Below are 24,128 nucleotides of genomic sequence, written 5' to 3' on the forward strand. Positions count from 1 at the left end.
TTATTATATAGCAAAGTCAAGTTCAGTTTGACGTTAAACTGTACACTTTATCTTGATATTTATAAGTCATTTTAAAACTTAATGTCCGACACAAACTTGATAGAGATCATATTAAAATAAAACCTTTTCTGTGATATTTAGCTAGGTCAAGCTCTTTTTAACCGCTGCAAGAAGATTAACTTTAAATATTCAGTTACTATGCTACATAATTTTATTTAAACTACTGTGTATAACAAGTACATTATACTCATTTATGTAGTTCGTAATAAATTTAATCCCATCATTAATTATAACTAAATTATAGGATAACTTCATAGATTGAGCAAGTCGAGATATTTATAGAAAAATTTAATTTTACACACTAGTTTTCTGCATTCTTTGTCTAATAATCTTCATATTACTGAGACCCTTTTCAGTGTGTCAATATTAAAGAAAATTATTGAGTCAAAACTATTTTGAGTCATTTTTTGAAAAGTAAGATAGGCAAGATCAATGGTGAAAGGCAAAAAGCATCCTGTCCACCCAACCAGAACACATTTACCTGTTAAGCCTTAAACAGACCGCTTCCCTTAAGCAATGAGTGAGGGCAACCAGTTGTCCAGTTGTTTCTCCAGTTCAAAGAACATGCATTAACGACCAAGATAGTTAAATATGAACTAACAGTTTCAAAGCTAAATAAATTTATAAAGCATACATGAATTTTTTTTCATCTCTCACAAATTTCCAAAGAAGAAAAACCTCAGCCACCAGTAAGACGAGTGGTTGCATTATCAGACAGTTTATTAATAATGTTATCTTAGCAGAGGTCTTAGGTAGACAAACTTAGTGAGGCTCGAAATTAACTTTTCTAACATTAATCGCATGAAAACTGAATTGGGTTATCTCATAACTTACTGCAGATTTTTTGGAACTATATATTTCCCAGTATTAAAGTAAGTTTTTTAAAAGAATGGAGAGATTTTTATCATTTTTAACATTTATTTACTCATCTAATGAATCTGCGAACTCTAAGCTTCTTAAAATAATCAAAAACAAGTGTAGGATGTCTATAAGGAATAAGACTGCAAAAACGTTTAGTTTCGAGACCCTAATAATATATGAGCAATGAATCTCCGTTTATATTATTTAAATCAGGTTTTCTTAAATTTAAAACCGTTCCGTGCTTATTGGAGAAAAATTAAGTCATTTAAATTGGAATTAAAAAACGTTAAAATTTCGTTGAAGTGAGAAGAACATTATTATAATTTTCTAATAATAGAAACTTGTAGGATTCATTGTAAGCATAGAAAGCAAAGAAGCACCAATCAGAAAGCTCTTCTTCATAGGCTAACTGGTATCATTTTTGCGGAACGTGTTTCTAATGAAGTGTATAGTTATAAGTAATAGTTGCGAATGAATATTAAATCATAAGTTTTAACTAATACTAAGTAATTTTTAAATGCTTCAAGAAACAATTATGATTTTTCTTCTCAAGTAGCATCTTTTATTAAAGTTTGGTGTCCTGTCAATAGTCATATTTAATAATACATCATAAGCAGATCTTTCTCACGTAAATTTCTGATCAACAGTGGAGAATGATGTTGTGTTTAGCCCAGATCTAAAAAATAATTATATTACTTTTTATTAGATTTGATTAATTCCAAAATAAATAATATTATCACTCTGATGATTGTTAAGAACTAAGGAAAACAAAGATCTTTGTCAGTGAAAACCTTTATGTAGGAGCCATTGTCATCATCATATCCACAATTCTGTGCGCCTCGCAGTTCTCCTTCGATTTTGCTTGCTTCCAAACCCAGATACCACACTTGAGGATATTGAGAGATTTCTGCTCTTTCATATTTATTAAGACGAGTCCCATAATATGCCAAGGCTTCTGCAAGATAAAAAGCATTTTGCAATAAATGAGATTTTCCTTCTTTAACTTCTTTATATTTTCATAAAACAAAGTTTAAAATTTAAAAAATGAATTATAAATAAAATTAATTGTACAGAGTGATTTATCCGAATATCGATTATTCAAAAGATCGTTTATCGAACGATTACGGATAAATAAAAAGGTTCATTAAAATATTCCCGGACTAGATCTAGTGCCAAAAAAGCGCATTACTTAGTATATCTGAATATCATCTCCTTCAAAATAGCTACTTGCCACTTTGCCAACAACGAACCAGTTATAGCATTCCTGTCACAACTGAAATTTGAGGTAATAAATTATTTTACATAAGTGTGTCCATAATCTTTTGCGATTCGCGCTAAATCTCGCAACTGTTGATGATGCTCGACGTCGCTGTACCGCTCGCGGAGATCTTCACATACTACCACTGGATATTCTTTCTGCTCCGAGGTAAGCAGAAGGGTAAATTGTCACTAGAATATGTATACCGTCACTATATGATTTATGGCACAATACGGACTGATGCCATCTTGAAAGAATATTTGGCAGGAGGCGGGTCATCCGGTCGTTTAATTCCTCCTAAGAGAGGAGATCAGAATGTCAAACTTGCTGCTGTCCCGGCACCCTCAAACCGAGACAGCAGCCTTTAAACGAACTCTCTCAAAACCCACTGCTACCGACTGGGGTCGCGGGGTCACCTCTCCCGTTTCCTAGGTTACGCCGTGGTGGGAGCATGCACACTTGAAGATTTGACAGGTCGTCAGAAATGTTACCTGCCAGTACTACTCAGGATACCCGAAGCCCGCACTAGGTCTGACACGGGGCTTACACCACCTCACCCTGTGGGCCTCTCGAAAATGAATACGAGGGCAGTTTCCTGAAAACACCCACAAGTCACGGGGAACCGCTGATCTCAATAATTTTATACCCCTGTGGCCAAGATTGCCTAGGTACAGAACTTAGCCAGTAGCTTCTCAGAGTTCTCTGCGTTGATCCTGGCAGAGGGGTGACAACTTGGCAGAAACACTCTGCAGGTTCAATTCCGATGTTAGGATTGTCTGTTCGGACCCGTTCGATGTACCAACAATGTGTGCAATACCTTTGATTGTCCTCCGATTATTTCGGGATGACATTTGTTGAAATTCCTTTAGATCGTTCGTCGTCTGCAAAGGACGTTCTGCTGCCTATGAAGCATGTGTGTGGCTCGAAACATTGAATATGATTCATTACCTCATCGCAGTAAGCTTAGTCAGAAAAAGTAATTTTGCAACGCCTTAATTTCCACATGTGCAGGAACAAGTCTATAAACGAAAAACAATATGGCTTCTGCGCAGTAAAGTCCACAGATAATGCCTTAAAACAACTGCTAGACAACATAGAGCAGAACAAAGACAACAATATGGACACACTGGTTATTTCGTTGGACATCAAAGGGGCATTCGACTCGTTGTGGTGGCCAGATGTAGTCGAATGCCTAGACATCATCAAATGCCCAAAGGAAATCCTGAATCTTATACGCAGCTACTTGCAGGATCGTTGGATACAGGTTACAACGGACAATGATGTACTCAAAGTCAAGTTGGAAAGAGGCTGTCCCCAGGGTTCCTGCTTGGGACCTACACTTTGGAATCTTGTAGCGAACACAGCCTTTGCGCTTTATGACCAACAGCAAGGAGTGAGTATCCAGGCGTACGCAGACGACTTTTTATTGGTCATTTCTGGTAGCACGGACATTAGGTTAAAGGCACAAAACGCAATCAATACTTTTGCAAGCTGGGCAAATCAGCACAAATTAAATATCTCAGCAGATAAAACTAAACAACTGTTTATATGTAAGCATGGAGCGCGAAATAGGATTCCCAACATTAAGCTAAATGGAGTCTCTATAAAAAAGGTCACTGACCTTAAATATCTAGGTATTATATTTAACAATAGGCTTTCCTGGGTACCGCATATTAAAGAGCTTAAGCAGAAAATAAATCAAATTAGTAATTCCATGGTTAGAACATCAGGACCTCATTGGGGCACTCCAATCACTATGCTCAAAAGCTGGTACAGAACAATCTCAGAAAAGATCATATTATATGGGGCTGCCATATGGGGAAGGAAGCTTACTGCCCACATGAGAAGACAGCTTCTCACCATACAAAGAATGCAACTTTTGATCATATGCAAAGGTTATAGAACATCCCCAACTGCGGCACTGCAAGTGCTGGCGGGTATCCCTCCACTGGACCTTCTAGTGGAGAGAGAATCACTATTAGTAAGGACATTGCGCCTAGAAAATAACGTCTCTCTGTGGCAAAAGACATTCTACCATACAGACTATGAGAAGCGCAAGCCGATCATGCTTGGACACCCTGCAGATACTGATTTATCGCACACAATATACATGCAATACACGCCGCCAAATGAGAAGGCATTTGCCATTTATACAGATGGCTCAAAGACGGAAAAAGGCACAGGCTGCGCCTACTGTGTACTCCAAGAAGGAGAAATGGTTAAAACTTGGGAAAGACGACTGGCAGACAAAAATACCGTCTTTCAGGCAGAGCTTCTTGCATTAAAAGCAGCCATCAATTTGGCAAAATATCAATTAGGATTAAAGGTCAGCATATATAGCGACTCTGCCTCAAGTTTGGAGTCCATCCGAGGGCACAAGACAAGGAGTCCTTTGGTGCAAGATATTCAGAAAATTCTTCTAAGTATCCCACCAGATGACAGACCTATCCTGATCTGGGTTCCAGCTCATGTGGGTATTACTGGCAATGAAGCGGCAGACCTGCTTGCGAAATCGGCTGCCAATGACTCCAGTAGACTGGAAAGCGCAGTAAGTGTTCCGCAGTCCTATTTAAAAAAAACACGCTCAATAGCCTTTTTCAAGAATGGCAGAAAAGATGGGAAAGGGAAAGCACAGGGAGGAGAACCTACAAGTTCTTTCCAAAAGTCACGTGCTCAGTTAATACATACAGCGGAGCACAAACTCAATTCTACACTGGCCATGGTCCCTTCCCACATTACCTTAAGAGATTCGGCATACGAGCATCAGATTTGTGTGAATGTGGTGCGGTAGGTGATGCAGATCACTTCCTCTTCAACTGCCCACAAACCAATAAACTGCATTTAAAAATGCCAAGCAGTGAATACTGGCCGCAATGGGCAGAGAATACCCGCGGCAACAAGCAGACGAAAACTAAAATAGAGGAGGTAATCAGGCTTTGCTCAGCAAGATTCTAAGAAATTCTCCCCCTCTCTTGAGAATTGTATCTTCGCAGCATAATTTTAATAGCAATTCAAAATACTACAACAACTGAACATCAACACTAGGAAAATAGCTCACCCCGTAGAATAATAACAGGACTGTAAGAGCAAAACTATTGTAATGTAAGCATATTACTATCCAGTTTATATGTACTTGATAAAAATAATATTGTAAAGCAGTTTAAATGATATTGAAAATCCAGTCAATGTGTAAATGAATTACAAGTTTAATTTTGATTATCTCAGTAAAAGTATTGTAAATATGAATTCATATAATGTCTAAATGTACACATAGCTGTCATGATTTTATGTATCTGTCATATGTAACTTGTACAAGACAATGATTGTAATCAACATATCTATGCTTATTCACAGGCCTTGTATGCCCATGTAATATTTATATGTATATTCTTACACGGAGGAAATTTTCCCTTCTGCCAGGATGACTACTAACACTGTAAGACTTTTACAACAAAGTTAGGTCAGTGGTTATCTCAGGCGGCGCTCAGTAAGCTTAGTCAGTGTTTCTGTGGATGATTTTCTCAGCTTAAAACAGAATTTCATGTGGATTATTGTTCCACCTTTGCATCTACTATTCAATCGTAGACTACAGCACAAACGTGATCTCAAAGCACCTCTGTTGTAACTCCCGATCTTAACACAATTCTCGGTGTACTGCCTTATCAAGACTGAAGGTCATTATAGCTTAACCTTACGCGGCCATTTATTAGCATACTCTAGCTGATTCGAAAATTTTTTGAAGCTCCCATTTGTTGAAGAAAATTCCTGGAAGAATCAGCAAGTGACACAAGAAACAGGTATAATTAGCTACCATTTCTATGATCTTAAAACAACTCTGTAAGTGGTGATCAGTAATTTAATTCTTGCATTTCCAAGTGCAACTACCCGCCTTATTCTAGACTTTTTCAATCTGTTGTAATCTTTGAGCCTGAAGGAAAAAATATCTTATTATTCAGATTTCTGATGTAATTAATATCTAACAAAAACGAGACAAGTACTCAACATTGTTTCAAAAAATGAATTCAAGACCCATTTTCAGACATAGAAATATCAGCCTTTTGAAGGTGGCAATATCTATAAGTATGCAAATTTACAAGCATATTTTAAAGGCTCATTCCAAGAATTAAATTGTAACTAATTCTTGAAAGTACATAGTCTCACGCTGAAAGATAAGTGAAAAAAATTACTTAGTTTAAACTTGGAATGAGATTAACACAACAAATTAGATGACATATATTCAACTGAGAGTGAATATCGATCTAGGTTACGTTGGATAATTAAGATCCTATTATAACCATAAATAGGGAATTACCTTGGGGATTTAAAGGTAACCGTCTTCCATAAGGATCATTTTTGGGCTTAGGAGATGGACTTCTTCTGCGGTAGAATTCCACTCTCCGTGGTGGAGTATCGTCTGGAGTTAAGTCAACCAACTGCCCTTCCCTCGCGTTTAGCAACAGTCGCCTTTCTTCCAGATACAGAGAAATGCGAGACATGGAGTCGGCATCCGACCCTGCATTTGGACAGCGCAGATTGTACTGTGATCTCGTTACCCTCGGTAAGGAAGAGGAAGACGGAGCCTTGGACTTGCATGATTCAGAACTGATAATATAATAAATTAATAATTTAATAAAAACTGTAATAAATAATAAAACATTAAAAAATCCAATACCAATTTCAATAAAATTGAAAAATAAAATGAATAAAACAAAAAAAAATCTACGAAGAGTGTGTATGCAAAGGAACAACGTACGGAGAGGAATTAATATAAATAAAGAATTAATTATTGCTCATAATGAAACAAATAAAATACAAATTTTCTCTCTGCACAAAACATTACTAAACCCTGCACTTCAAAAAAAGTCATCCTTCAAAATTTTCTTTTTCTTTTACGTATCTTACACATAGCATTAGGAATATTATAAGTCCATTGCATTACAGAACTTATGTGTGAAGATTTTCGCTTTTGTTTTGCTATGCGTAGCTTTACAGAGAAAACATCATTTACATATTACAACACAATAGTGTTGGTTCTGTTTATGGCAGACGACAGGGATTCAGCTTAATATAATTTTCCTTTAATCGATTTTATTTTGTGCTGTCATTTTATTACTGACCTATCTCTCTATATACCTTATCTTTCTATCTAATTTATTATTATTATCGTGTTAAATCTTTTATGGAGCATACGCCTATGTAATTATAAATTACATTATTATATCTATTTATCTACATATATATAGAGAGAGAGATTCAGAAATTTAATACCTGTTTTTCATTTAAAAGCTTTCCTCTTAATAAGAGTTAATGAAAATTTTAAACAAAATCTGATGTTGACACCACATAACTCCCTTATACAGCCTATTAAATTACACACATTTTCCCTGCAATTCATTTAAAATTATTTCCTCCAGTTTCATTTTAATTAAATGAATGAGAGGTTTCTCATTCATTTAATTCAGTTCTCACTTCCCGGCAAGGCAAATATACATAAAAACTCAACACATCTTCGTTTAAAAATTGTAAAATACAGGAAAAAATAAAAAAACAAATACAGTTGAATACAGTTAAAAAGTCATTTTTACAATTAAAATTATTGTTTCTAGGTGAAAACAAGCAATTCGGCTAGAGGGCAGGAAGACAGATTTTTCGGTGCACAAAACTGAAAGTTTACTTTTGGTTCCACTCAGCAAAAGGACACTGAAGTTGGTGCAGAAAAGGACTTAATTCATTGTTCTGCTAAGAGTTTCAAATGTAAACAAATGGCGGATATGAGTACCATTGAAATACTTTTAAATTGTTCATAATTCTACAAAAATTGCTTGTAGATTAACTAAAGGTATAAAAACCTTAACTGGAGCGTAAAAACAACACAATTCAATCACTTTTAAAGTAAAAAATGGACAATTTGCCACGATATAAGAATAAAACTACTCAGCTCAGTGAGCCGGGTAACAGCGCGGGTACATATATAAATAATCGTATGGTGCGCCGGATTGCAACCCAAAAGGGAGGTGCACAACTACATGTTATAGCAGTCTCATATACAAAATTCCAATGTTTTGAAACTAATCGCTTTTGAGCTGTGTGAGATACATGCATACGTACGTACAGAGGTCACGAAAAAATGTCTCCTGGATCCATTTTAAATTAAGTTTATAATCCATTTTGGGAAAAAGAGTCTTTTTTCCTCTCCATACGTAGAAACGTCACGCAAGAACATCGTTCAAATGAATTGAGATGGATTTCGAGAGAGGTCAAAATGGATATTTTTGTTGAAATATGATACCCGAAATTTTCGCAATTACAATACTTCCTTTACTTCATACAAGAAAGTAAAAGGGTATTTTCATTGTTTAATATCGACAACCTTTGGATTTTTTTGAGCTACATCATTTTCTTTTTAAAAATTTGTAATTCTGATCTACTAAATTTCTCTCGTTTAAGCTATAAATTCTTATAAAACTGAAACAATTAAAGTTCACTTTTGAATTTTATGTTTCTTTCAATCATAGATCTTAACAAAAACAAAAATAATATATACTATATATGTAGATTCTTAAACAAAGATAAAATTTCTGTAGATTCTTAAACAAAAATAAAATTTCTGTAGATTCGTGTGATATTTGTAGAATTTTCATATAAGTTTATTTATATTCCATTTTTTACCATTTTCACTCATCACAAAATCCGTTGTAGCGAATAATAAATCACACAGGGCCACGTGATTTCAAGTGTCTGCGTATCTCCAGACATAAGTGGAAGTTGCTGTTTAAAATGCTTTACTACTTTTAAGTTAAATCTCTTACTAGATCCAAACTTACTAAGATCTTCGTGAAAGAAATAATCATAAGATGATTATACGCATAGAGAGAAACAAAGGAAGCAGTACTTACCCCAAAGAAGAGCTGCTACCAGATGTACTTTGCCGATGATGATTAGACCTGGACCTGGGCAAACGTGGTGCAATGGCCGGCAGGCTACACGACTTGTCTAGAAGAGTCAGTCCTTTCCGGGGATTGTCGCTGCTGGACGAAGAGAGGCGATGTGTCAATGAGGCCAGAGCGGCCATAGGCCGACTCTTATGAAACTGTAGGTGCTTGACAAACGCCCGGCCCAGCCTTGACACACGGTCTCTCCTCGAGGAAGACGGACTCTGTTGGATATACAAACAAAATTGCACTATTCTTAAAATCTGCGACCTACCCAAAATTTATTTAAAGATTTAAAAAGCAAGTGGCTGTAAAATATATTCAGTCTATCTGTAAAATATATTTCGTGTACATAGATAGACTTCAGTCTATCTATGCATACGGAATATTACAAATAATTCAAGAACATAAATTTCATAATCCATATTTTCAACTGTAAAAATGATGTGTTAAGAATACCTTAAATAATTAGTTTGTTAAAACTGGTGCTGTTGGAAGTATTCATATTAATTAAATTCAAATCTTTATACGACTCGAGCAAACTTTTCATTTAACAAAAACGATTATAACTTTTAACTCTTTCAGGGGCAGGAAAACGCAATTAACTTTTTCAGCAACACTCTTGTGTTATTTACTATACTAGCAGCTTCGCTGCCAGCCTTCGTCTGGCTTTTAAATGTACCGGAAAAATGGCTGAAGGGAAAACCAAACGTTAAATTTAAAAGCTGCGTAGAAGTTTACTCTGCAGATCAACTTCTTAAAAAAAGTTATTACGTATAACAAAATTACAATGAAATAAGCTATATCCCTTAATACACATATTAATTATCCTAACAAATAAATTAACCAACTTCCCTTTGCAAAATCTTAAGAACTGAAATGGTATAAAGGAGGTTAAGAACTTTGTTTCCTAAAAAAATCACTCAAAATTTTTCAATAGCTTAAAAACAGTGAAATGAGCAATAAATAACATAAAAGAATACAAAAAACAAAAATTTCTGAAAATCAAAGTATAATTAATGATATTTTATCTTATACTTTCAAGAGAAAAAAATTACAATAAAATAGGCTATATCCCTTAATACAAATATTAATTATCCTAATAAAAAAATTAACCAACTTTCCGTTGAAGAAAGCAAATCATGCAAAACTTTTCAATATCTTACAAACAGTGAAATAAGCAAACATTAACATGAAATAAACTAACAAAAAAAACAAAAATTACACGCAGAATTTTACTCTGCAGGGCAACTTTATCAAAAAAATTAGCATAAAAATGTATTGTATACGAAAAGAATGACAACGAAATATGCCAATCTCTTAAAAACAGTGACATAAAAAATAGGATTAAAAACAGTGACATAAGAAATACGATGAAAAATTGTTGCCCAACCCATATTTCTAAAAGAATAAAACTATTCAAAATGATGCGATTTCATCAAAAATCTATCAACAACAATGAGAAAGGAAAATTGTTGCCCAACCCATATTTCTAAAAGAATAAAACTATTCAAAATGATGCGATTTCATCAAAAATCTATCAACAACAATGAGAAAGGAAAATTGTTGCCCAACCCATATTTCTAAAAGAATAAAACTATTCAAAATGATGCGATTTCATCAAAAATCTATCAACAACAATGAGAAAGGAACATTGTTGCCAAAACCACATTTTTAAAGATGTGAGATGTGAGAAGTGTACTTGGACGTTTCATTTAAAACATTTTTCAAAATACAAAATATTATTATTTTTCCAAAATTCTTTTTGTAAAAGCAGTCGCGAGGATGAAAGTTTAACGTGTCCAAAAATCAAAGAAAAATAAACGGTTCATTTTTAAAAATAAACTTTTTTAGAGAAAATCCCGCTGAAGACCTGTTAAGCTCACTTTGTTAAATAAATTCGTATTGAATCGATTTATTGAAACACGAAATTTATTTTAAGTTCGTAAAATAGCTAAGTGCCTACGTTTCATGACGATGTGAAAATGGAGTGTGTAGAGTAAAATCTCGCTTTCCTATAACCCATTATGTCTCAAAATGACGCGATTTCGGCACAAAACCTAAAATAAAAAAACATTTTCATTCGAATTTCGAAAAAATCGCTTCGTGGTGCACTGGCTCTGGTCCAGATGCACCTACGTACCAAATTTCGTAGCCGTGGGTCTATTAGCTTACGCGCAGCGCGAACGAAAGACACACACACACAGACAGACTCTTTGTTTTATTATATGGTGGAGATTAGGTGTTACAATAAAATTATTTGAGACAATTACACATATTTTGTCCAAGATGCGTGAAAGAAATTACCACTTCTTGTGGTTAGTGTCAATGACCACCGCTCACAGAACACATCCCTACAAATCAGTCTGTATGGTACTCATGGAAACAGTTTTTCTTTTTCAAGCAGAGTGCAACTTTGCATGTGCTGCATTCCCACACTGTTCTTACAGGCTTTTTTCTTGTTTTTACAGGCTACATCACGAATCTGCAAAGTCGTGATGTTGTCTTCGATGGCTGATGCTTAGTTTCTTGAAGACCAATTGTTGCATCAATTCCTGGCTTATGTTTCTTGATAGGAATGCGCTTCAAGAGAGTAGTGAGCTCTAGTAATCTACAAGTGTTGAAAGTCACTCACACGAGTGAGTAAGACGTTTAATAGAAAAGGTGATTACTGTAGGTAACTACCGCCCTTTAAAGAGTAAAGTAAAGTGCTATTAGCTACGCATTTGTTTCCCATTTTTCAGAACTGAATCAATAATCCATAATAATTGCATAGCTAATAGTTCTTTGTTGTTGAATTTACTCTCGTGATATAATAAATGCTGAAATATCGGTTTACGTTTAATGATCTTGTTCTGAAGATGAAATAAATTAACGCTTTTTTGGAAATTTGCACAAAAAGTCATTAGAAATTATAAAATGCGTTTTTACTACCGTTGCGAATCTTATGTATTTTCTTGGCTCATATAACTTTTGCAATCAGGGGTTTTGCTCATTTTTTTAAATGTTAGAAACGTGTATACGGACCTTTTGAATGAGTAAATTTTTTTTTATTGGAGAAGCCTGTACAAAAATTCCCTTTGTAAATTTTAAATTTTATGTTTTATACAGCTGAGCTATTCAAATTTATTTCTTTCCACAATTTAAAGACAATTTTTCAGTACATATTTGTCTGTTGTTGTTGTGAGTTAACTTTCCTCATAGTAACATTAGAGCAACCCACGAAATTCATCCTGACAAGGAGAACAAGATTGAGCCTGTCGTTGGCTACAGCTCTGAGCATCATACTGACAGCACGACTTCGTTCAGCCCCGCCCCTAATTTTAATAGAAAAACACCCCGGGAGGAGAGAACCGAGGGATTACCCTACCAACAACCTCGAGAGGACCTTCGTCTCGCCACATATTTAGAGTGCCCTCATACCGCACAGAGGCTATACAATTACAAATATCCGTGTCTTCTCCTCAGTTCGAACCCTGTCCTTCGGTGCTGCAATAGGCCTCCCTAATTACTATACTGTCTGGTCGGCATATTTAACATCAACGGCTTAAAATTAAGTAAGCCTGAGTAAGAGTTAACGAAACAATTTTATTTTAATTTGGATGAGGAACAAATATTAACTAATGTATTTTAAAATTCTTCAGGCATCAAAGCTGGCATTGTTTTTTGACAACATACTGCGAGAAAATAAATTCAAATTTCATATTATTACCAGGAAGCTAATTTTGTAAAATATTTTCTTAAATAAATCTGCTTGTATATGTTAATAAATATGAGGACAAATCATGAAAGCATCCATGTTGATAGCCCGTTATCAATCGAACCTGGACAAAGCTACTAGTGTTCAGTGGTTTTAAGTGTAGAGTTCTCTCTCTGTAATTAACTAAGGTTTTAAAACGTTTCAAAGACAACCAAGCGATTTGTAACTCTATTTTCAAAATTAATTATTGAAACATAAGAAAGCTTGAATAGGCTTTTTATTAAAAGCATTAAATCGAACAATAGCCCGACTTGTGCTAGCAAATTAATTTTGCGCAGTTTGCGGAAAATCAGAATACAGAACTAAAAACATAAATGCAGCTATCGTAATAAGCGTTGGCTCAAATTACAATGGGCATGATTTAATGCACTTCGAAAAATGCTAAAGCAGAATAAACTGAGCCGAGCGAAAAAAATACAACGGCGAAGATTTTTCGCTAAACTTTCAAGAATTCCGGCTTAAAAAAAGCGTATCTTACGTCCGGGGAAGAGGTAACAAAAAAGTATCAGTATAGTTATTGCACGTTTAAAGAATTAATAATTTACTTTATCCAAAGTAACCTCGAAGAATTTAATTCAGTTTAATGATGATATAAATGAATGAAGTCAAATTTTCCATCATCCAAATCTAATCTACTCTAAGAAAAGTGATTCAGTTCACTGTAAAAAAATGTCAGTTCTATTTTTAATGCTGCTTAGGGTTAGAAATTAAAATAAAGCAATAAAATCAGTTTTATTTTAATCAATCTAATCTTAGGATCCTTATTAACTTGCACTTGAGTAATTAATTAATTAATTTTTATTAGCATGGACTTGATTTTCATTAAAAAAATTACTCTGTGACTGATTACATAAATTAATTTTTTTTTTGCGTTTTTAGACAGTTTAAAAGGGATGGATGTGAAATAATTGCAACCTGTTTGTATGCCAAAATATCTTACTTAAGTACATTTCCTTTCATTGTTATGGTTTCTTCATTTGCACCCAAATTTTGGTAATATGTACTAATTCATGTGCAGAGTGCTGTTAAAACATGTGTAATCGAAAACCCTAAAGAAATTTTCAGACATTTCAAATCAAACTTCGCAACATATAGTTCAAACTAGGGTTTAATTTATTTCATAGTAAGTCTTAGACGCATTTGCAGTTTTTCTTTCAGAAACGTCTATTATATTCATTTGTTTGCAAACTATGTTCCATATTGACACAGTTACGGGATATTTTCTGAAGGCTGAGTTAATTACGTCGTCATTAAGCTATATTTCGGTTTTCTGACCTATATACTGTATTATCTCGTTAATTAATTTGCTGTAGATCATCGTGGTTGACCCTTACTGTTTACTTTCAGCTTCATTTTCTTCTCTCCGCCCGGCTGGCTTTCCGCTCAGTTATTGCATGCAGAATGTCTTAGTGATAATACATTATAGCTTTTATTGCTAATGTTCACTTGCTCATCCACATTGTTAACAGTTACATTTTCAAATATAAGTTCTCCCTCCACTGAAAGAAAAACCTTCTTGGAAAACCATGGGGTAAACAAAAGAAAAGTTATCATTAACATATATGGAAAAATAATTTCAATTTGCCAAGCCTTCAGATAAACCTGCTGAATATACAAAACTTCAAAAAGCTCAAAATAAAACTAAAATTAAGGATGATGTTGTACACATGAAACTCAAATACGTGGAAACACCCAAATATATACTTGGGTGTCCGAAAGTACTATGTTTAAAAAAATATTAATTTTGTCCTATCGATTTCACAGTATACTCTATAAGTAGTCATCGTATTTTTGGCATCATTATTTAACTTATACACTGACTACCAATAAGTATTTGGACACCTATGTAAATGACGATATCTGCCGTCCTAAGGTATTTCACGGACTCCGCTGGTATATATCGTGTAGGAAACAGCATCGGCTTTAGTCGCATGCAAGATGCCTCGCAGTTCGGAGCTCTCTGATTTCGAGAAAGGTATAATTATCAGGTATCACAAATGTGGCCGATCCTTAAGGGACATATCTAGCGATCTGAAGTACCCAAAATCGACAGTGGCCTATGTGATTAAGAAGTGGAAGGTGAGCGGTGATTGTCGGAATGTGCCCCGAGTCGGCAGACTAACGAAACTGGGAGATAGAGACTGACAAGTGCTGTCCAGAGAAATTAGAACCGCACCCAACCGATGGCCCTCTCCGCGAGGAGTTTCAACAGGCATCCGGGAGTATTGTTTCAATGAATACCATCCGTAAGAAAGCACATCTGCTTGGTTTCCATGGTCGTGCGGCTGCTCATAAGCCTTTGATCACAAAGTCGAACCGCGCTACTCGGTCAATGCGGTGCAAAGCACATCGAAATTGGACCGTAGATCAGTGGAAACGGCTTCTTTGGAGTGACGAATCAAGGTTCCCCCTTTAGCGTTCGGATGGCAGGGTCTGGGTCTGGCGTCTACCTGGAGAACGTCTCCTGCCAGAATGCATTGTGCCAACAGTCAAGTTCAGCAGAGGTGGAATTATGGTATGGGGGTGTTTCTCCTGGTATGGGCTGGGACCCTTGGTCCCCATTCATGGTAAGCTCAACTCCGATGCCTACTGCACTATTTTGTATTACAATGTGCTTCCTACGTTGTGGCAGTTTTACGGGTTGGACCCCTGTTACTTTCAAGACGGCAAGGCCAGTTGTCATGTTTCGACGTTAACCAAGGCTTGGTATGGTGCCAATGGAGTTCATCGAATGGACTGGCCTGCCCAGAGTGCAGACCTGAACACTATCGAGAACCTCTGGGCCGAGTTGCGTCGACGAATTCAGGGGTGCACTACCCGTGCAAAATAGGTGAAGGAACTTCTATGTCTTCTCCAAGGCGAGTGGAAGAAAATACCACTAGCTGTCATACAAAGACTTGTGGAAAGTATGCCCCGGAGGGTCCACGCTGTAATTACCTCTCGTGGAGGCTCTACCAACTACTGATTTTGAATAAAGTTAGTTTTTCTTTTCTATCACAGGTGTCCAAATACTTATTGGTAGTCAGTGTACTCCTAAGATTATGTAAAACTGAAATTCCAGTTGTTGTTTGTAAAACTTACAAACAATAATTGAAATTTGTATCATAGCTTGTAATGCATAATTAGTTTGCAGCGAATCCAACGTGAGGTTTGACTGAATTCCAAAGAGCTCTGATTGTTGATGCATCTGTTACTATATGGGGGTATTAAGTGATTTTGCATGTAAATCACAACAGAATACAACATTCATAATAAAACATCTTCTGAGAGGTACAATTATGAGAAGAAGTCAAAACTAACTGACAAAGCAAAGAAGGACATTAAGGTTAGCATATTACAAAGCAAAACTCAACCATCAAAAGGTGACAGTTGAAACTTAACTTACATTTACAAAATCCAGGTGGAGCATACACAGTAAATAAGAAACTACGTGAGTAAAATATTTTTGTAAAATACTTATCAACTGAATCAAATACAGCTTTCTGATGATTCAGCCTTCTGATGATTCTCTACCTTCAGGTTTGACTTATTACGAAGAGAATACCAGCAGAAGCTTTTGATATAGTCTTTCTCTTTCCTATAGTACAGCATGGTAGTGTTCGGGTATGTTCTGAACAATCATGATGCAACTTACAGCAAGACCAATTAACACTTTTAGAGGAAGCATAAATAGCTGCGACTATGCGCCCATATTAAGCGATCAGGTTCATTCAGTTACAAGACACTGTTTCCTACAGACAATTTTCAAGATGAAACTGCCCCATTCACTTACTAGGTCAGATTGCTCATTTATGGTTTGAAGAACGTGAAGATGAAGTTATATTTCCACACCTATAGAATCACTCATTGCAGTCAGTGATATTCACTAACAAACTGATGAATTCCAGTACATACCACTATGGTTCATTAATAAATAAAATTGATTCACAATGGTTCAATGATACTTATGACTGATCCATTATTGTCTGCCCTGTAAAATAAACTGAAATCCTATTTTTATCTCCCACATCTCTCATGTAATTGCAGGTGTTTCAGATAGAAGAATGATATGAAATATTATTATGAAATGTACAGACGCAGTGGGATAGCTTCCCCGCAAAGCAGGTTTAGGGTTACCATAAATGGCAAGGGAAGGCCGGGTTGCCCCATTTGGCGACAAAAATTGGCGATATGCCATGGACGGATGGAGAATCTTCTGGAACGAATTCTTACCGGTTTAGCCCAGAATGTTCTCGAACACAAGCCGAAATCTATATAAACCTTGCTGGTCCACAGTCAGAGTGTGTGTGCCTCGTCGAGAAGGCGAGTCAGAGTATGCATCATCGAGAGGGCGAGTCAGAGAGTGTGCCTCATCAAGAGGGCGAGAGTGTGTGCCTCGCATAGAGTGCGAGATAGTTAATATCGAGTGTGTGTGTGCCTCGTCTAGCGAGTCAAACCCTGCGGAGTCGATCCCCCGAGTTGACAGCCGGGCAGCGAGTGCCGAGTGGGTCGTCGAGTTCACCGAAGGAGTCTCTTAGTGTATCGCGGTTAGTGCATCGTCGAGAGAGCGTGTTGAGCTCCGAGAACTACTGAACCGAAGAGTCGGGAGCCGTGCTCTGTGTGTCGTCAAGTGCATCGCGAGTTATAGCCTGGAGAGTCTCGAGAGTACGTGGAGTTCCGAGAACGACCGAGCAGAGTCGGGAGCTGTACTCTGGTGCTTTGCAGTGAAGCTGTCTCCACCGTGATAGCCTGATAACCGGAAGGCTGTGTCGCGGATCGTGTTAGCGTGTTTATAGTAGTTCATCGACGAAGTAGAACGTGTTTTGGAGCTGTCCTGACAATATTGGTAAATAAAGTGTGTTTCGATACTTCATCAAGTGTCGTCGTTATTCACTCCAAATCCACATAAACCCCGTACGAACGTGAAGGAAGAAAATAACGCAACAACTAGTGTCAGAAAAGAAAAACGCAACAATATTTATATCTACCATTCTTAACTTGTATTCATATCAAGAAGAATTCAAACGGTTTTGGATGACAAAGATATTCCTGCACCATATTAGGTACACAACTCTTAATTTTTGAAAGTGTTTCCACCATTTTAGACATTCTTTATATGTACAGTATCAGTTTGCTTTCCAAATTTCAGACTACAGCGGCGGCAAATATTACTGAGTTGACTTTATAAGAAGATGCGATTCTACAGAAGAAAGGTCGAAGATCATGTAATAATATATCGATGTCATATGTATCCATCACTACATCTGACAGCTTGTACAGATGTCTTTCGAAATGACAAATACTAAGTCTCTCTACTGCGCTCAGATATTACAGTCACAAAACCAAATGACTTACCGGGAATTTGAAAACAGACTTATCAGTGTGTGACTAAACTCCGCTGCCCACAATATTGACTGCAGTATAAATGATACTCAGGTTGATAGCTAGAGGTACAGAAAATGATGTAACATTGTTCGTAAGATTGTGTTAATTTTTGTTTTACGGTAAAGGTACTGAAATGCAATTCTTTAGGTGACGGATTAAGGGAAAGTTTACATAATACATGAGAAAAATTACGAAACATCCATCAGTCTCCAAAAATCGAATTTCAGACGAATTACAAGGATTTAATGGTCTTACTTCTCGGTCTCAATAAAGCGTGATAAAGAAATTTACAGGAATTAAGACTGTATTCATGTAATAAATTTACATTAATAGAGCGATGAAATTATTTCGGTAGCATATAGAAAATGATCATATATTATTTTTAAGTATTAATTTATAACAGCAATAAAATTTTTATATATTTAATAATACACCTGTTTTGTATTGCTTATATCCTAATATCTATTTGAAGTAAAATTTTAAGTTGTTTCTCCTTCCTTACCGCTCACCTTTATGATGTAATTGGAAAGCACGTCGGAGAGAAATCGAAAATCCAAAATTCGAAACGCGGCAAGAACATTGTTCATTTTTCGTGTTCCCGCTATGATAAACCAAATGACTATACAAAATTTCATTATTCTCATAATATTTAAATTTAGTTTTAAATAAATTATTTAAATTTAGTAATAATTAATTTTTAAGTAAATATCAGTTAATGTAATAATGGTTTAACAAAGTGGCTTCGAAGTGTTTAAATCAAAATATTTAATTCAGCATATAGTCAAAAATTGTGCATAATTCAATTCCCATATCAGCCGCTTTCAGAAAGTCTCATTTATACCACTTTTAAGAAAAACTTCATTAGGACATTTTTTTCGCTACAGAAGGAAATTCTAAAATTTTCAGAAATCTAAGCAATGAAGCATATTGCCAAATTCCAAACATTTCACGTTACTCAAAACAGGTATTTGGCTTTCATTAATGAAACAAACAAACACAAAAGTAGTTGTTGTAGGTACTTACTTTGGATGAATTCACATTACATTCAGATGGTAATATTAGATGATTCTATTCCTCTACGTTCTATATCTCAATCTTCTATACCTAACATCATCTTAATATCCGATGGCTAAGATACTTTTGAGCAGGCATTATGTTATCTTCGATCTGTTCTAAGTGGTCTGTTCTAAATGTTCTAAATGACCGTTATCTTCGATCTGTTTTAAATGATGAAACCACAATATGAATGCATTTTTCCTATACTTTTTAATTTGCTCATATATCGTATTATTTCTTTAATATTTTTTTCGTATTTAATTGCTTATATTTTAGCCTTGGCTGCGACCAAAATTTCTATTTTATCCATTATTGGTGATAGATTCCTAATTTGTGTTTTCCGATTTGCGAAAGAATCCCTACATAAGTTGTTACTTCCGAAAAATTCAGGAAACATGTAAATATTTTATAAATTACTCAGCGAAACGTCGGATCACTAACAATTCGATTAAAGAACAAATCATCTAAATAAAAAATGCTTCGGATAATGAAAGGTGTCTTAAATTAAGAATACTTAAAGCTGCAGCATATAATTTTTAAAAGTACTTTGAAGTAACCTATGAAACATAATTAACATTCTAGGACTTCTGGAAACATCATTTTAATAGTTTCCACTACTTAAGTCCTATTAAAAAAGCCTGTCAGAAAGTGATTTAGATTATCGTGAATATGATCTAGAAGAAATTATGGTCAGACTATGCTTCAGGTAGAGACTTTGAGGGCTTTGACATTTATGACTTTTTTCTTACCTATGATATTGTCTCTCTAGGAAAAACTATGGACTAGGTAGTTAACAATGAAGACAAGGTGAAGTTATTAGGGGTCTATACAAATGAGCTCAACGAGAAGGAAGGACAACAAACTCAGAAGCAACACAAAAGACGATTTTGGAATAAATGTCCTTAGAAGAAGGAAAATCCTATGCCATTTCTATTAATGAAATTTATGCAAAATGAGGTAAGATGCAAAGTTTTCACGTAGTTATATCACCTCGATAAGCAGCAGAGAAGCTACAGCACAAGCATTTTCAATGGCAATGCCATATCTCAACTTAGAAGCATTTTAAAACTTAGTTAACAATAAATCACGATAAATTTTGAGTGAAACAGAGGATTCAGTGTGTCTCAATTAGAGTCGAGTAGCGGTTGAAAATGAAGAAAAATAATAGAAGGTATTTTTAATGATAGTTCCCCGGTGTTTTCATAGAAGAGAATTTAGTACTCAAATTCTTTCACATGATTTTCCACTTATGCCAACCATTCTTTTTCGTACTAGTACAATAAAATTAAATTAAGTTTCCATCTAATTCATCTCTTTCTTTATCTTTTCTTGTTTTACATTTAATGATTTTCATTGGTTTGGGCTTATGACCCTGTGTGCAGAGTATTGTTGTAAAGCTTATATAAAGTATAGTCCAGGAATATTGCATTGTACAGTATCCAGGAATATTGTTATTGTATTATATAGTCCAGGAATGGATTAGTCCATTTTAAATTTTTTATAATGGGGAAAACTGTTTCGGCTTACGAACGTTAGGTTGGCCAAGAAGGCTTTGGGGATGAATTAAATTCGTAAATCGAGAATTCCTGAAGCTACCGTTGGTAGAAAGTTTCGCTGCATATTAAACAAGCAAAATGTTAAAATTCTTATTTTCACAGTTTAAAATATATTGCATTATATATTAGTTATCAATATCATTTTGAATGAAAACTTCGCATAAAATATTAAACAAATTTAATGATATATATAGTTAAAAAGTTATACATAGGTCCTTAAAACAAGACATATATATATATTGTTTATTAAATAATATATATGAAGAGTCTTATAAAAAGATACACATACTTTAAATAATATATAAAATAATTTTAGATATTAAAAGGCATTTAAAAAGGCATCAATCAGTTTTAAATCGAGCAAACTGTAAATAAATTGCAAATTTATTAATTTATCGTACGGTAAAATTTAAAACATAAACGATGAAATTTAATCAAAATTTTCAAAAATCTTTTATTAATTTTTATTTGGATTTTAAGACATTATGTTAGCAACAAAATACTGGCAGGCCCAAATATGATTTATAAATAAATTCCTTTCTCTCTGCGGACTTGCTTAGCAATACTAACTCTTTTAAAAAAATGCCTAGCATTAGATAAGCAACAGTTTTATGTAACTTATGACAGCAATTTAATTACCTTCAAAATTTAATTCAGTATTCTTTTAGTAATTGGGGTTAAAAACTAAAACCTAATTTTTATCATTACGAAAAAGGTTAATAAAAGGTTAATAGGCGCTTTTTTCTCCTCTTTAACTGATAACTTTGCGTTTCGTTAAGCTTTCATTTTTTCCAAAATATCGCAAGATTGCGTTCATTTTCTTTCTTTCTTTTTTTAGGTAATTCTAGTTTCTGATATTTTCAGCTAAAATATATTTTGTTTTCTACTCAGTGTTGGTGTATATAAGAACTAAAACTGTTACTGTTTGTTATAGGTATGTTTTAAATTGATTCCGTTTTCTTAATGCTGTCAGTAGATTAACGTTATAATATTATTAAGGAATTATTTGCTATATTGCAGTTTCGGATATCGAATACATGCTGCTCAAAAGCACATAAGGAAAAATTTTAAAAAATTCTACCAAAACAGTTGTTTTCCAATGGCGGGCACTTTCCTATAACGGCACTACCAAAACATAACAGGCCAAATTATCATCAAAGAAATATTAGTCTTTCAAAATTAAGGACAACCATGAAAAAAATATAATTACAGAAAACCCATCAGACGATGGAAGTTGCGCAAGGCTTGAAACTCAAATTAAAACTATATTTGAAACTATGCAGTTATCTAGAATAAAACGTTCAATATTACAAAAAAATATGCAAGTCAAATGGCAGCTAAAAGCTTGGAAAGATTTTTGAAAAATATTTTTATAAAATATACATGTGCATGACAAGTGCTCATATACAAACAATTTATTTATTCTTTGAGCGTTGAAAATTTTATTGTGAACTTTTCTATTTGTTCCTTTTTTCTGGATAATTTGTTATCAATAATCCATAAAAATGGTTTTTTGGTTATATGTAAATTCATTTAAGCTTCTCATGACGACCTCCTACAGTATGTGATCGCCTCAGAAAGTGCTCAGTTTCTGAGAACAAAAATAAACAACTGCATTAATAAATAACTATACAGTCTTTAAGTCCATGAATTCACAACCAAACGACAACATCAACTAGGGTACAAAAGATGACCAGCAAAAACCTTAATTCGTTATCAACGTATATTATTTGTGCACTAAAATAAATCTATAAAACAGTTAATGTTTAACACTGGAGGAAAATTATTTGTTATGATTAACAATAATTACAAATATCTGAATTTTATTCTTTATAAGAGCATTATAATTTATAATGAAGCCTAACTCCATAATACTGTTCATATTAATTTTTCTTTTATTTCCTGTCTCAGTAAGTGAAAAAGTAAAGCAAATTAATCATTAAACTGCATATATGTCATGAAAAAAATGCCATTAATGTTAATTTTATTATTTTCTTATCTTAATACAACTCGTAAACCACTATCTTTCGATCACAGTATTATCAAAGCATTTAAGCTTTGATATCATATTCTACTTATGATAGTATGTTTTGATTTTGTGGAATATACAAATTAATTAATTAAGAAATATTTTTTGGTAGATATTACACTTAAAAAACATGAAGCCGTATGGATTGGTAAACAATGAAGAAGTAGCAATGTTTTGATGTCTATTAAACCTTGTAATATTTTGTCCAAAGGGGCTTTGTACCTGAAGGACTATTGTTTTGGTTTTTCGATTTTGCGTTGAATCGCTATAAATGTCCCGTTTCACTTTCCAAACTGTTGCCACGAAATGTTACTGTCCTTCATTATGTTTAAAGAAATTAAATAATAAAAAATCTGCATAAATGTATATATATTTCTCGCATTGTGATAAAACAACGGTACATAAAGCCATCGAATTTTGAATGACGTCATCCTCCTACGAATATGGGCATGTGGTAGACTTTTGAAATTTGTTTTATGATCGATTTCATGTTTTGTAAAACTTTAACGAATTTTTGAGTAACAGACTCAAGGATTTCAAAGCGAGCAATGGCAACACTCTATGGGGGAAAAATCCTTTTTATGACCAGCGCGCGGAACTGTGTATTGGAAGGTCTAAAGATATGCTCATTTTAAAATTATTTTGCGACATTGCTTTTGAACTTAATTTTATGGTTTAATTGCAAAGAACATGATATTTAATAAATAAAGGTAACACACAAAAAATGACCTTTTTTGTCAGTTAAAAAATGCCCCTATGGACGTAATTTAAAATCTGAAACCTTTCAGATTTATATATATATATATCGAAAACAAGTTACTACTACTTGCGCAATTGCTGCAAAGTTAGTTAATAATAATTTATATATACAAATTAAAAAAGGAGGAAAAAATTAAAGGGGCTTGAATTCTTGTTATCTTTATTATCACTTATTTATCTTTACTATTCCACAGGATGCCAATGAGTTAACGTGTGTATAAGATCAAAGTTCTTGATGTGAGCCTGAAGAAAACTTTTAATAGGACATTATGAATTGAATACTTAATTACTTAAATTTTGCTTTAATATTTTATGTTAGCTTAAATGCTACAACCACAAATGACTGATTTTGTTATACACGAACTGTGTATTTGTCAACTTTGAAATTATAACAAAAGAGGTTTATATTCTATTCTAGCTTTATTTGAGTTTGTTACCTAAATTAACTCACTTGATGACTCAAGTCACCCGATGGTCTACAGGAAGCCAAAAC

The 24,128-nt window shown here is 34.4% G+C and overlaps 1 protein-coding gene across 3 annotated transcripts in view; it reads right to left on the minus strand.

Moving 5' to 3' along the window:
- Positions 1–24,128, minus strand: part of LOC118191037 (dual specificity tyrosine-phosphorylation-regulated kinase 4-like) — a 74,096-nt gene that overhangs the window by 44,701 nt on the left and 5,267 nt on the right. For all 3 annotated transcript variants that reach the window (XM_035361826.2, XM_035361824.2, XM_035361825.2), the window contains exons 2-4: positions 9,076–9,335; positions 6,492–6,781; positions 1,713–1,876 (exon numbers count right to left, since the gene is read on the minus strand). In XM_035361826.2, coding sequence (XP_035217717.1) covers positions 1,713–1,876; positions 6,492–6,781; positions 9,076–9,335 — 714 coding nt within the window. The remainder of the gene's footprint in view (positions 1–1,712; positions 1,877–6,491; positions 6,782–9,075; positions 9,336–24,128) is intronic.

Source organism: Stegodyphus dumicola, chromosome 1 (genome assembly GCF_044657685.1).
Source record: "Stegodyphus dumicola isolate Sdum_Otavi_A_Nest chromosome 1, ASM4465768v1".
In the NCBI taxonomy this organism is placed as follows: domain Eukaryota; kingdom Metazoa; phylum Arthropoda; class Arachnida; order Araneae; family Eresidae; genus Stegodyphus; species Stegodyphus dumicola.